Here is a 14,648-nt window from a genome sequence, read left to right as displayed (position 1 = left end):
ACCTTTTTGAACAAATTTAACATGAATTAAGAAAATAAAAGATAAAGTAGTAAAAAGTAAATTGGAAATTTAAATTAAATTAAATTAAATTCACCAGGGGTTGCAAAAAATAGATAGAAAAAGTAATTAAAGTACATAGAAAAACAAAAATTTACATGGAGAAGTTAATTTTACACAAATATTTTTTTTCCAAATTAGAGGGTACTCAGTATTTATATGTGAAATGAATTGATCATTTTCGAACTATATTTGGCCAAATGAGTCAAAAATTAAGGGACAGTCGGACTTAGGAAGTATATTTATTTTAACAAGACATGCAAATATTATTGGACAAAGGGAGTATTTGGGTTAGAGGGATAGACACTTTGGGCCTTTGAGGTGTGTTGATTTCCTTATCCCTCCATTCTTAAAGGGCTTATTCCAATCCTCTAACCCAAAATGGATTGACTTGTGAAAAGTTCCGGCCCCTCTTCTTCTTACCTTCATAAAAAATGATGAATTGGAGTCAATTAGAGACAACGTTTGCTCCTAAGTTTGAACTTTGAAGACATGATGACAATAGAGAAAATGACTATTTATTTACTTAATGTGGATCGGAAGATAAAGATTGAAAGATGATTTAAATAGATATATTAGTTAAATACTGTTCGTCCCATTAAATTGTCTCATTCAATCATATTTTGTGAGAGCTTTTTGGATCATATTCATACAAAGTAAAGTTATCCGTGTTAAAGTGAACACAACTTGAGAGGATTTTATATTAAGAAAGAAATAAATGTTAAACAAGAAATTGGAACATACCCAATTATTAACAAGCAGTAATACAAATTTTAATAAAGCTTTAGATCTCTTATTCTCTTGTATGAAGAACTTTAAGAAGAATAAAAAAAAAATCACTAGTAGCTAACTCTCATCATGCAAGTTATATCTCAGAATATCATGACACCAATTCATGTATTGCAGATCAACATGGATTTACCGATACTCATATGCTGATATGCATTTTACTGAAGCTAAGACATAATACCATCTGTACTGTTTAGGCGTTTAGCTACATAACATACAAAAAATTATAATTACCAATGAAGGAATTAAACACTTCCCTTATTTTTATGATTAAGGATACAAACTACAAAGTACTGATCATAACACGAAATCTTACAAGCTCGAAATTTCAATGAAAATTCAAAATCATTCTGCTGTGAAGCCTTCATGCTTATTGCATAGCACAGTTTTAATGTGTCAAAGATTCAGTCATTATTCTGAGAGAAATCTTAATAGGCCTCCAGATTTACACCAAGTAACAGCTATATGGTTGGTTGAGCTTAGTTTTAAACAGACTACAAGAATGTTTACTTAGCTAAGGACTAAGTTAATGACTTCAATGCTAAAATTAACCACATTTTGTTCTTCATCACATAACTATAGCTTGAAAATAAAGAACACATACGACTATATGAGACTTGACTGCTAAGCTAACAAAGATTAGTTATGACATTTTTCTTCGTCACTTAACCATAGCTTGAAAGTAAAGGACAAATACGATTTTATGAGACTATAAGGACTAGTGTTTGCCAGTTACATATGCCCTTATACGAGATATTGAGGAAATTAAACAATGTCACGCCATACCAAGCCTTGTTAAGATTAAAAATTTGTCATTATCAAAGGAATTCAGTTTAATCCTTGTAATACTACTTCACTGATTGAATTGGCACACTTCAAGTCTTCAACAAAAATAAAATCTCTATTGTATGTATTTTAGCAAGTATCGTTTCAAAATGATGTACACCAAATTTAATTTCCATGCCAAAAATTTCAATGAAACATCCTAATAAAGTGATTTCCAAGTCAAAAAGGCAGTGAATTTTCCACACATAATGTCCCATTCTATACTGTAAACTTAATTATAAAGGCTTTATCTTAAAATAAAGTCAGGACAGAAACTACTGTTGACGAAATAAAGCATAACCTTTCTTTTTCCACTCATAACATAAAACCAATTAAAGTAAGAACTTAGAAGTATAGATGTGTAAAGTTTCGAGACATTGACATTATGATGAACATCAAATTAAATGAACACTACTGTAATGCACTACTTGTAAGATAAACTCGAGTTAATTAGTATAATTAATCCGACCCTTTTAAGTTTCAATACATAGTCTATGCCAATGCTTAATTAAGCACATTTTGAACAAGTCTCAATATTCAGAGATGTACTGCAGGTCAACCGGGGTCTGGCTTTCATGGCGTAGTACATGATCGTGTTGCTAGTAAATAATTTACTACTCCCTCCGTCAATAAATTACATTCCTACTTCTAACATTTATTCCTCACATGATAGAGAGAAGTAGGAATGTAATTTAGAGACAAAGGGAGTAGCTAGCAAAAACTACCAGGAATTTCTTTGAAACATCCTGAAAATATAGGTATTTCTACAAGACTACAATAACTAATGATTTCCAAGTCAAAAAGCCAGTCAATTTTCAAATACATGTCCCAATCTATATTGTAAATTGTTAATGGTTTTATCTTAGAATGTTAGGAAATTAATATAAGAAAAGACTTGGTGCGAGTAGTGTCTTGCAGGTAAATCGGGGTCTGGGATTTCCAATTTCCATGGCGTAGTACATGAATGTGTGCTCGTAATATGTTTAAATATTAAAAAAGGACTTTCAAGTCAAAAAATTAGTCTACGGTCAAAAATTGTCCGCCAATATATCTCAATTTAAATTATGATGGTGGACACCATGAAATTTATAAACCTCAAAATGATATTCAAAAATCTTTATAAGTAAGGTTCCATTTCAGCACCAAGCAACTAACCCACTGCCCACTCTACCTCTGTTTTAATACCAAAATGCCGCCTTTCATTTCTTCATCATGTCTTTCTTTCATGATTTGTTTATGGATATACGGCTGCCTGTATATGCACTCTGTCTCCAGTCAATATCTCGACGATCAAAAGTCTTTACTCCTTGAGTTAAAAAACAATCTTAAGTACAACTCCGAAGCTTTAGACAAGCTTGAGGGGTGGAATCACAGCACAAACTATTGCCAATGGAGCGGAGTTGAATGTGACAACTCAAATAACGGTAGAGTCATTGGCTTAGATTTGAGCAACAAAAATATCATTGGTGGCATCGACAATACAAGCAGTTTGTTTCGTCTGCAGTTCCTCCAGAGCTTGAATTTGGGGGGTGAAAATAAGATCCAGGATGAGATACCTTCAGCAATAGGCAAACTGTCTAGCCTAACTTACCTCAATTTGTCTACTGCACCTTATAGTGACACCAATTTCAGAGGTCAGGTACCTATTGAAATCTCAAACCTTGTCAAATTAGTTGTTCTTGATATTTCTAATAGTTTCAGAACATACATGAATAGGCCAAATTTGGCTGATATAGTTAGAAACTTGACGAATATCAGAGAACTCTATCTTGATCGAGTCAACATTTCAGCCATAGGGAGCCAATGGTGCCAGACGTTAGCATCATCGCTCCCTCACTTGCAAGTCTTGAGCATGTCTTTGTGTTACCTTGAAGGACAAATTCACAACTCCCTTTCAAGGCTTCACCGTCTTTCTGTAATCCGTTTGGATGGTAACTCTCTAGTTGGTCCGGTACCAGAGTTTTTAACCAGGCTCACAAACTTGACAATGCTGTCACTATCCTATAATGACTTAACCGGGATAGTACCTCATAAAATTTTCCAAGTACCCACACTTAGAAACCTTGACTTTTCTGTTAATCCCAACTTAGAAGGGACTTTACCAGTCTTTTACACCAATGGGTCTCTTGAGGAGCTGATCCTTAGTAGTACAAAATTTTCCGGGGTCTTGCCAAGTTCCATTAGCAATCTCAAGAGTCTTCGTACAATAAATTTAAGATACTGCCAATTCAATGGAAGTCTTCCATCATCAATTGGAAGTCTAAACCTCCTTCAGAGTTTAGTTTTAACCACTAACCAGTTTTCTGGTTCCATTCCATCATCAATTGGAAGTCTTAACATACTGGAGGATCTAGAACTAAATGATAACCAATTTTCTGGTCACATTCCATCGTTTTCATCATTGAAGAAACTGAAAACCTTAAATCTCCACAACAACAGTTTAGTTGGTTCTATCACTGGCAAAAATTGGGAGAAACTACTCAATCTAGAGTTACTTTCCTTGTCATTCAATTCACTAGATGGAAGTATTCCTATGTCATTGTTTTCATTGCCATCACTCCAGTCCTTATATTTGGAAAATAACAAATTCAGTGGGCAACTTAATGAGTCTGCAAGCCCGGCTTTGTCCAAGTTAACAGATGTATACCTAGGCAGCAATAACTTGGAAGGGCCAATCCCAAAGTCAATTTTCCATCTAAGACAACTTGAGTGGCTAGATCTATCCTCAAACAGTTTTAATGGCACGTTAAAGCTCGCTGAAATTCTACTCAGTCTCAAGAACCTCACATCTCTTAATCTTTCATTCAATCGCTTGTCAGTTGTAATTGATGTAGATCTGAACTCCTCTTTTCCCCTGCTACAAGAACTATATTTGGGCTCTTGCAACTTGCACAACATCCCTGATTTTCTGAAAAACCAAGTTTCAATAAATACTCTTGACTTGTCAAAGAATCACATTGCAGGCTTGGTGCCCAGGTGGGTGTGGGGAATTAACAATCTGAACCTTTCTTCCAACCACTTGGTAGAGCTAGAACCACCTCTGGCGACGACACTCTCAAATAATTCATTATTTACCTACCTAGACCTCCATTCAAACAAACTTCAAGGAACATTTTCTATTGCCTCACCTAAGCTAGAATATCTAGATTGTTCCAACAATAATTTCACTTCCATCGACCCTCATAGCATCAACTATCTATCTGAGATTAACTTCTTGTCCTTCTCAAGAAATAACTTATATGGAACCATCCCTAAAACGCTATGCAATGCCACAAACCTACATTTTCTGAACCTAGAGTACAATCACTTGAGTGGGACAATTCCCGATTGCCTCTTTGCCAAGACTACACTCAGCGTACTCAATTTGAGAGGAAACAATTTAGGAGGTTCTGTCCCAGCTGAATTTGGAAAAAACTGCACCTTACAAACTCTTAACTTGAATGAGAATCATCTACAAGGATCGATTCCACGATCACTTGGCTACTGCAGTGCATTAAAGGTATTAGATCTTGGAAATAATCGATTGAAAGACACTTTTCCTTGTCACTTGAAAAGCTTGTCCAGCTTGCAAGTTCTTGTCCTTCGATCCAACAAGCTTCATGGAGCCATTGTTTGTCCTGAAAGTCGCTCAATCTGGCCATTACTTCAAATTATGGATATAGCTTCCAATCACTTTATTGGTGAGCTGAAATCCCAAATTTTTTTCAAGTGGACATTGATGATGATCGGAACAAATAAAGAGCAATCAAAAACCAGCTTTTTGCAGAGCTCTATTAGTCCAGATGGTGGCTACTATCAAAACTCAGTGTCGGTCACCTTTAAAGGCAATACCTATGAGTTGCAATACATCCTAACAATCTTCACTAGCATTGATTTCTCTAACAATGCCTTTCATGGGGAGCTACCAAAAGAGTTGGGAAATCTGAATGGTCTTGTAGTTCTCAACCTCTCTCACAATTCCTTCTTGGGTCATATCCCATCATCATTCGGGAATTTAAGCCAGATTGAATCGTTGGATCTCTCTTCAAATGCCTTAACTGGGAGGATACCTACAGAGTTTGCAAACTTGAATTTCCTCAGCTACTTGAACCTATCCTTCAACAAGTTGTCAGGAAAGATCCCAACAAGCACTCAGCTACAATCCTTCAATGCATCTTCGTACGAAGGCAACCAAGGACTGTTCGGTTCACCATTGATAACACATGATCCGATAACAGTGAGTCCGCCTATTTCTTCAGAAGGATCAGATTGGAGCTCAAAGAGCAAACGAGATTGGATGTTAATGGGTGCTGAAGTCGGGTTTCCTGTTGGAATCACCGTCTTTGTAGGACCTATACTTTACATCAGAAGATACAGGGAATGGTATGGCAATCATCTTCATAGGCTGGTCATGAAAATCCTACGTAAGGAAGATTACAGTACAAGAGCAAGGAGGAGGAGAATGAGGAACCAACAAAGGAGGAGACGCTAGACCCACTAAATAAAAGGACGATGATATAGTAAAAGTACGATTTTTGTTGTGTTGGTATGTAAATTTCAAGTATTCCCATAAATTTGCTTAAGATGTTTGAATCCAACTTAATGTAGTTTTTTGAATTCTTGAACTACTCAGATCACCTACAATAAGTGCCCTCTCCAACCAACCATGATCAACTTGATTGGAAAATTCATCATAATTCATAAAACTCAATCTTTATCTTTCACTTCAATATTTCTCTATGTTTAATTTAGGTAGCTGGCTGATTATTAAATCTCGTTCATCTTTCATTTAGGTATTGTTCGCCTGCTGTAGATGGAGCGAGGATTTTGTATAAGGTGTTTAAGATATGATGAAACAATGAATTATACTTGTATATATTTCGTATGTATGGAGGATTTAGGCATTATTACTTGATTGAATCCACAATTTTTGGCGAAAGGTCTATTGTTATATTGCATCCCAAAGTATAATTCACGTTGAATTTAACCAAAGCCCACCCAACTTGAATTCCTAATATTATTCAACTTGTACATTACGGAGTATATTTTATTTTATATATCCTAATCATATAACTAATATATAAAGCTAAACATTTAGCCAGATCACGAGACAACGACATTTGGCGTTATAACTTTTTGTCAAGTATCGCGCCACGTTGGATACATTTAAATAGACTTCGTAAGATAAAAAAAAGTTAGTTTAGAATTCTATTTGGATAGAATTTTAGGATAAAATTGTTAGTTTAGAGTTTTATTTTCGATAAAATACCAATATTTCAGAGGTACAAATTGAATTATTATTTTATTCAAAAAAATTATTAAATTATACTCCCTCTGTCCCAGTTTACTTGCAACATTTTGACTGGACACGCTTGCCGATGCACATGTTTGACTGTCGATATATTTTATTATATACTTATAAAGTCTATAAAAAGTTCATATTAAGAAACTATATATTAAAATAAACCCAATAATATCTTACATGATTACATTGACTTTCATATAATAGCTGTATGGGATGATATCTGGACCAGACCGATATCTTATAAAGGCGCGTGATCAAAGCCTGAGTAATTATGAAAAGGTGCCGATATGTACTAGAAAGCAGACATATCGGCTTGTCGAAACTCGGCACGTGGCAGCAGAAGCTCGACACTTGGCGCAGGAGGCTTTGCATGAGTGAGAGCCACCTGTCAAGTTGGATCATTATAAATAGTAGGTAAGACCCCATTTATAAAAAAATTAATTACTCTCTCTCTCTCTCTCTCTCTCTCTACTTTCTCTCCCATACTTATCTTCTTCTCTTAAACACTTTCTGACTTTGTCATCGGAGTGGTTATCCCCGGACCACCCCGGGGTTAGCTAACTTCTTCTCATTGTGTAGGTTCTCAGCTTGCCGATAGGAGTATCAGGATCTCAGGTCTGAGTTCTTGGGGAATCATATCCAGACAGAAACAATAGCTAAAAAAGATGGTCAAAGTGAAATGTGTGAATAGTGCAAAAAGTCAAAACGTTGCGAGTAATTTGGGACGGAGGGAGTAATTGTAATAAATTATCATATAATTTATTTTTTATATAATAATAATTTTTGGAGCGAAGGAATTAATTGCGTAAAACATTCATTTATAATATGTACTAATCAGTTAAAATAATATACTTCACAATCTAATAGAATTTTATTACTATGTAAACCTGTCAATTAGGGTCGGGTCCTGAGTCATCTCGAATTGGGTCACTTCAGGTTACGAGTCAAGAAATGTTCAACCCTTGCCCAAAGTTTTGGGTTTGGGTCAACCCAACGGGTTTTGAACATTTATTTTATTTAATTTATTTTTTGCTAATTTTTTATTTTTTTAATGTATTAAATCGAACCCTTCCACCAATATTATTATTACTCATTACATGCCTACTAGATAACAAATCATCACAAAAGCACATCAATTTCTAACTAATTTTGCATCAATGATATATTTTAAAATTTGACATTTAGATTAAAAATTTATTTTAAAATTCAATAAATAACCCGGACATCGCACGGCGCACAAAACTAGTTTTATATAATCATAGAAAAGAAACTTGTACACTAAATTAGCTCTCATGCAATGCACGGATATTATAAAAATAATTAATAATTGTGTACAATTTCAAGTCACATTATCACTCAAAATATGTAAAATATTTGTATTAACATAAACAAAACTGTAAAAATTAAAATAATATAATCAAAAGAAAATTTATGTCCACAACAAAATTTAGTGGACTTTGTAATTAGAAGGAGTAATCATATAAATACATGGTTAATATTTGCTATCTTTAAGATTATCTATATGTAATAATTTTTTTTGAGAGAATGTAACTTAAGATAATGTATTGTAACACCCCAAATCTCCCTCTACGGAAATACTAGTATAATACGTATAATTATACCGTAGAGATAGACTTAAGAGTGTTACCAAGGGCAAAGGGAAGGGGGTGCTGGTGGAGGCTCGACCTCCCCGGCCTATTGCTACCCATATATCATACCTTATGGACCCCCTTAAAATTAGTATATATAGTATTCAAGACACATATATAACAATAAATATACCTTGTCATGTTGATTGGGTAATGGTTTATTTTCCCAAGGGGGCTAGGTTCAAATCCCATCTCCCACATATTTTTTAATTAAAACTTCTTATTCAGCGTGGGTTTCTAGCAAATCAAATTAGGTATTTTTTAAAATTCTTCTTTTTGATTAATTTTTAAAAATTATGTAATATCATTCAATTAATAAATTTCTTTGTGCTATTTACATGATTTGTGATTAATTGTTTACTCTTTTTTTTTTTAGAAAGTTATTAATTGTTTACTTGCTTGATATGTTTATTTACTTAATAATTTTAGGTAATTTTTAATTTATTGAATGGACCTTTAGGACCAAATTTTAGGGTTGTATGCTACTTAATTTGAGAATTGTAGTTTTTATATTGATACAGGTTAAATCATGAAATCAAAAACACTAGATTTTTTATTTTTACAGAATAGTTAATAATCAACAAGAAGAGGCTTCCACTTCAAAGGCAAATTTTTTTTACAAAAAGTTAATAATCAACAAGAAGAGGGTCGTTTCTGCAATGAATATCGTCAAAACTCAACTAAGAAGTAAAATGGAGGATGATTTTCTTAGAGATGGTTTGGTTGTATACATAGAAAAAGAGATTGTCGTAGATTTTAGTGTTTAATCTTTGTTTGATGATTTTGCTACTATGAAGAATCATCGAGTACGATTTAACTAATGTCTTTTAGTGATAATAAAATATTAGTACACTTTAATTTTTTCCATCAACCTGTTGTCTAATAAGTCCGGCCCCCGGGACTTGAAAATTCTGGCTTCGCCCTTGAGTGTTACCATCGCGTGATTATGCAAGGCTACTCAAAACTTACTGAATAAAAACCAATACTTTGCAGCGGAAACATCAATACTCTTTCTTTTATTAATACTTATAAAAATAGTAACATTGTTATGAGTACTCAAAATAAAGACAAGACCAACATTCCTAAACTAGGTAAAGCAAATCCCGGGACTCCCATATGCTTATTCATGACTCCACCTGAAAATAGTCAACATTGTTTACCATTACAGTAAAACAAGGCGACCAAAACAAATAGGAAATATGGATTAGCAAAATATGCTAAGTATGATAAGTGCAAGATAATGATTCAATATGCAAACATGCTTTTAAAATCAATTCCAATAAGTAACCCAATAATTTCAAACTCATTATTCCAAAACCGATTCCAATGATTCAATATTCAAAATAATAGTTAATAAAACCAATTCCTTTATTAAAAACCAATTCCTTTTAATCCAATTCCTCACCCAAATGTGCACACCCCCCAAGCTAGTCTCCTTATATTACAAGGCTATTCTTGAGGAAAGACCCGGTCATACAAAGTCCAAGACCTTATCAATAAACCAAATCTTCATAGTGGGATTACCAACATGCTTATAAAGCATTAATAATAATAATTCAATGGTTCGATAAATCCTTTTAATATCCAATAAATTCCAATATAATTCAAACTCCTTTTTAATAATTCCACATAATTTCAAAATCAAAACCTTTTAAATATAAAATCTCATATTAATAACTTTTCAAAATCAATAACTCTTCCTTGAAAAACCTTTTACTTAATTCAACAAATCTTTTAAAATCAATTCATTTATTTGAACACGATAAGTAATTCAAACCATTCAAAACATGATTTAAAAATCAATCATTCAAAATACTTTTATTAAAACAAATTAAATATTAAAATCAATACCTCCAAACATAATTTAAATCAATTAAATTCAATCTCCAATAAAATCATATAAAACATGTTATTCAAACCAATCATTTTCAAAGGTATCAAACCACCTAAACGTACCTTGATCCTTGCTAGAAAAACCACACAAAAAGAACCTCAAGAACCTTGATTCCGAATATCAATCAACACTTCGCACTTTCAAAATTCAATCACGAATACACCTTGCAAATAACATAACCATAAGGTTATCACAACATAAACTCAAATCTAATGTGCATGGACTATAAAACTCTGTTAAAATAATACTTTAATATAAAATTATAACTTTGAAATAGGTATTTGTATTTTAGAAAACTAACCATGAAGAAGATAAAAGAATAGGATTAAAGAGAAATGAATTTTCGTTGGAAAGAATAGGCAGAACTTGCAGAGGCCATATCCTTCAATATAACTCCGAATTGGGTGATTCTTGAGTCTAACCTCAAGGATTTTTCGAGAGAAACAATCTTCTGTGAAACGTCAATACCCCAAACACTGACCAGAAGTGCCCAAAAACTGGCTTTAAAGATAAAAGGGATGATTTGTGTAAAAAGAGGAGAAGAAAAGTATGAAAAGGTTTAGGGAAAAGAAGAAGAATATGAGAGAAGAAGAGAATTGGGTTTTTGGTGTGAAGAATATGAGAGGTATGAAGGGGTATTTATAGGCTAGCTCATGCAAGAATTATGGCAAGAGAATGTGGGAAGAATTATGGTAAAAAGAATTAAGGAAATTACTTGGAGAAGTGAATAAAGAAATATGGAAACTTTTGATATTAAGGTGATTAAGAATAATAGAATTTAGGAAAGTGTGTTTGTCATGAAAATAAAATGGCAAAAGAGATTACTTGGGGAATAATCAAAGATGAAATAAGATAGGAAAATAAGATGGTCAAATTTTTGTGAGATGGAAAATAGGAATTAAGGAAATAAGGAATTTGAGGAAGATAATTAAAATACAAAACTAACAAAATAATTAACCCAAAATTAGCATATGGTGGCTGAAAATATTGAGCATATCTATGCTCATATTTTCGGACCTCCACTTATAGTCTTAGGGAAATATTTGCTAGATTTTAAGGATTAAAAATGATTGCGTAAATAATATATTTTGTATAAAATAATTAATTAGGAAAATACCAATTATTCACTAAATAAAATAACTAAGAAAATCAGATTTTCTACACATAGAAAATCCGAAAATCATAGTTAATAATTTAGGAATTTTCGGCCCTTTTAAATAAATAATAAAATATAATTTTGTTTAATTCAAATATCTTAAATATATATAAATAATCCGGTTTTAAAATAAAATAAATGGATAATAAATCTTATCTAAAATCCAAAAATAATAATTAAGTTTAAAATACTTTAGGCGCCGAAATTCAAATATCATTTTGGCTCCAAAATTCAAATAGTAAAATAAATTACTAAAATACCCTTTTTAAGAGAATATTAGTTAGAAAATACGTTTCAGAAATACGGGGTATTACATGTATTGTATAAAAGTATTTTGTAGTTAATATTAACTTTTCAAAATAAAAATAAATAAATAAATAAAATTTAAAAAAGTAAAGAAAATTGGAAGAGAAAAAAAAAAAGTTTAGGCGGGAAAACATTGAAAGAGAAGCTGACTCGTGTACAATTTGAAAAAAGGATAATGTCAGCGGTTGTTGTTTTAGTACTCCGTATTAAATTAGGTTAGTACCCCTGCGATGCATAGATTTAACCAAAAACAATTGCGTAAAGTTGTACGTAAATTATTAACAAAAAGTTTCTTGATAAGGGGATGGGATATGATGAGATGAGATAAAATAGAGGAAAGAGAGTTTAGCTTGATCGATAGTAAAAGCAATCTTGCTATCTTTTGGGAAAAGAAAATAGTAAAATCAATTTATTTTTCTCAACACATCTCTGTATAAATAAAAAAGCATGATTACCCAAAAAAATATGACTGGAAATCATATTATACAAATATTCTTGTAAAAGATTTTGGCAAGAAAATATATGAACTATAACCTATTTTATATTTTGAATATAAATTTAGTTAATTGTATAAGAATTGACATGTGTCATTTTTGGTGTTTGTTTTAGTATTATACTAGGTTAAAACCCGTGCGATGCACGATTTATATAACACCTATGTTTAATTTGTAAATTTTAATAATAAATCGCTATTATACATGAATATATATAAGAATTACGTACATTTTGTAATTTAAAATCTTTTAATTTCATCAAAATTATGATATAGTATCTGTTCGACGTCGCCTAATTCATAATTCAATGTAGGAGGTCATTTATTAGTGTGCTATTTAAAATTGTTTCAATTTCCTACGATAAATTGATAGATTTTAGTTGTAAGGTAGAAGCTTCTACTATTTAAATTTAAAAAATGTTAAATAGGATAGCTCTATTTAAAAAAAAAATAAAAAAAAAAGATGACATCATCATTGCATTTTGGCGGAATTTTTTTTATTAAGAGAGCGACACGTGAGCAGTGGTGACATCAGCATCTTCTGTTTTAGTAATCGTTAATAGATATTGATATTGATGATTGATTGATGATTATAAATTAAGTATGTAACTCATCAAGCCCAATGAATAGCTATTCATATACTGTTAAAATATGCTTGTAGTAATCTAGAAAAATCTTGAATTATGTTGTTTGAAAATATTTTGTAGAGAAATATCATGAATCATAAGAAAATCTAGAAAAATCTAGGTAGTAAGTACTTAATTAAAAAATATGTTGGAGACATTATCTTAGAATAATCTAGATTAGTGTTACACTAGTTAGATCTAGAGAGTTCTAAACAAGGCTATAAATAGATGACAATGTATACTAAATCAATAAAAACTCAACCTTTTGTATAATTTGCACTCCTTCTCCATCTATACTACTACTCCAAATCACCATAAGCCCACCAACACTTCCCTAATTTCTAACGTATATTTTAAGTATATATTCTCCCTTTTTTGCAAATTCTAAATTGTTTACGAAGATCTGTTGTGGTTGTTCTGGAATTTGTACCTCTAATGGTAGTTCTGTTCATCGCCTTATTGAACTGGTGAATTTTTTTTAGGCCGAATGTTTTGGATTATTTCTCATTTTTTGAATTAACATAAAATTTTTAACTGCACAAATCAATAGGAATAAATTAGCTCTGTCAAGTGAAAATATGAAACTACTTGGCTAATTACTCCACAATAACATTCAGAATGTCAAGCAGTTGGAACAAGTGTTAGCTCCTTTTCGTTTTATAGTACCTCCGCATATTGCTACCGTGCACTTTGGAACACTATTTGATGTTGGTTTAGTTTATTTTTTGTTTTGCTTTTATGGTATGATTTTGTTCCTTTTTCTTTTTCTTCATCAGTGGAAGGGGCAGCAACCTTCTTCTTTGGAGCAATTATATGGTTGAGAACCTTATGAGACCGAGCGTGTACCTTGAATAGTTTCGCCCAAGTAGAGTATGCATCATTCTCCATTGCAAGGGTTAGGGGAATGTTACTCTTGATGTTTGAGACTGTGAAAGCCGGATGAAAGGAAGCCTTTGAATCCGTCATGATTGTGAGAAGAGGAAAAGAAGAAACAGGGTAGAAGAGATGAGAAGAGAAGGCGGAACAGAGAGTTTAGGGTGCAGCGGAAATAACCCTAAGCAACTGATACCATAAAGTAATTTAATCCGTGAGTATTTCATTCCATATTGCTGTGTATATATACAACTTACAAGCTAAGCATAAGCCACTAATTAAGGCTATAAACAAGGCTATACAATAGGCAAGAATATTTACAATTGACTAAGATAATTATTTACATAATTAACACACCCCCTTAGTCAAAGCGGGAGGAGGACGGACGCTTAGACTATCTCTGAAATCTTTAAAAAGTACCCGTGGTAGTCCTTTCGTGAATATGTCCGCAATTTGGTGTCGGGAAGGAACATGTAGAACCCGAACTTCACCCCTAGCTACCTTTTCACGAACAAATAAAATGTCCATCTCAATGTGCTTGGTACGTTGATGATGTACCGGATTACCCTAAAGGTAAATAGCGCTCACATTATCACAATAAACCAATGTAGCCTTTTTAATAGGATAAAGTAACTCAAGCAATAAATTTCGTAGCCAACAAGACTCCGAAACAACATTTGCAACACCCCTGTACTC

At 32.5% G+C, this 14,648-nt stretch overlaps 1 protein-coding gene across 1 annotated transcript; it reads left to right on the top strand.

Annotated features, from left to right (window-relative positions):
* The first annotated feature begins 2,860 nt into the window (after positions 1–2,860).
* LOC145580723 (receptor-like protein 6) lies at positions 2,861–6,142 on the top strand. Its single transcript, XM_081637840.1, has one exon. The coding sequence runs from the start codon at positions 2,861–2,863 to the stop codon at positions 6,140–6,142; it is 3,282 nt and encodes a 1,093-aa protein (XP_081493966.1).
* The last annotated feature ends 8,506 nt before the right edge of the window (positions 6,143–14,648 follow it).

Source organism: Chenopodium album, chromosome 15 (genome assembly GCF_948465745.1).
Source record: "Chenopodium album chromosome 15, dcCheAlbu1.1, whole genome shotgun sequence".
Taxonomy (NCBI): domain Eukaryota; kingdom Viridiplantae; phylum Streptophyta; class Magnoliopsida; order Caryophyllales; family Amaranthaceae; genus Chenopodium; species Chenopodium album.
This window is presented reverse-complemented; position numbering and strand designations above follow the sequence as displayed.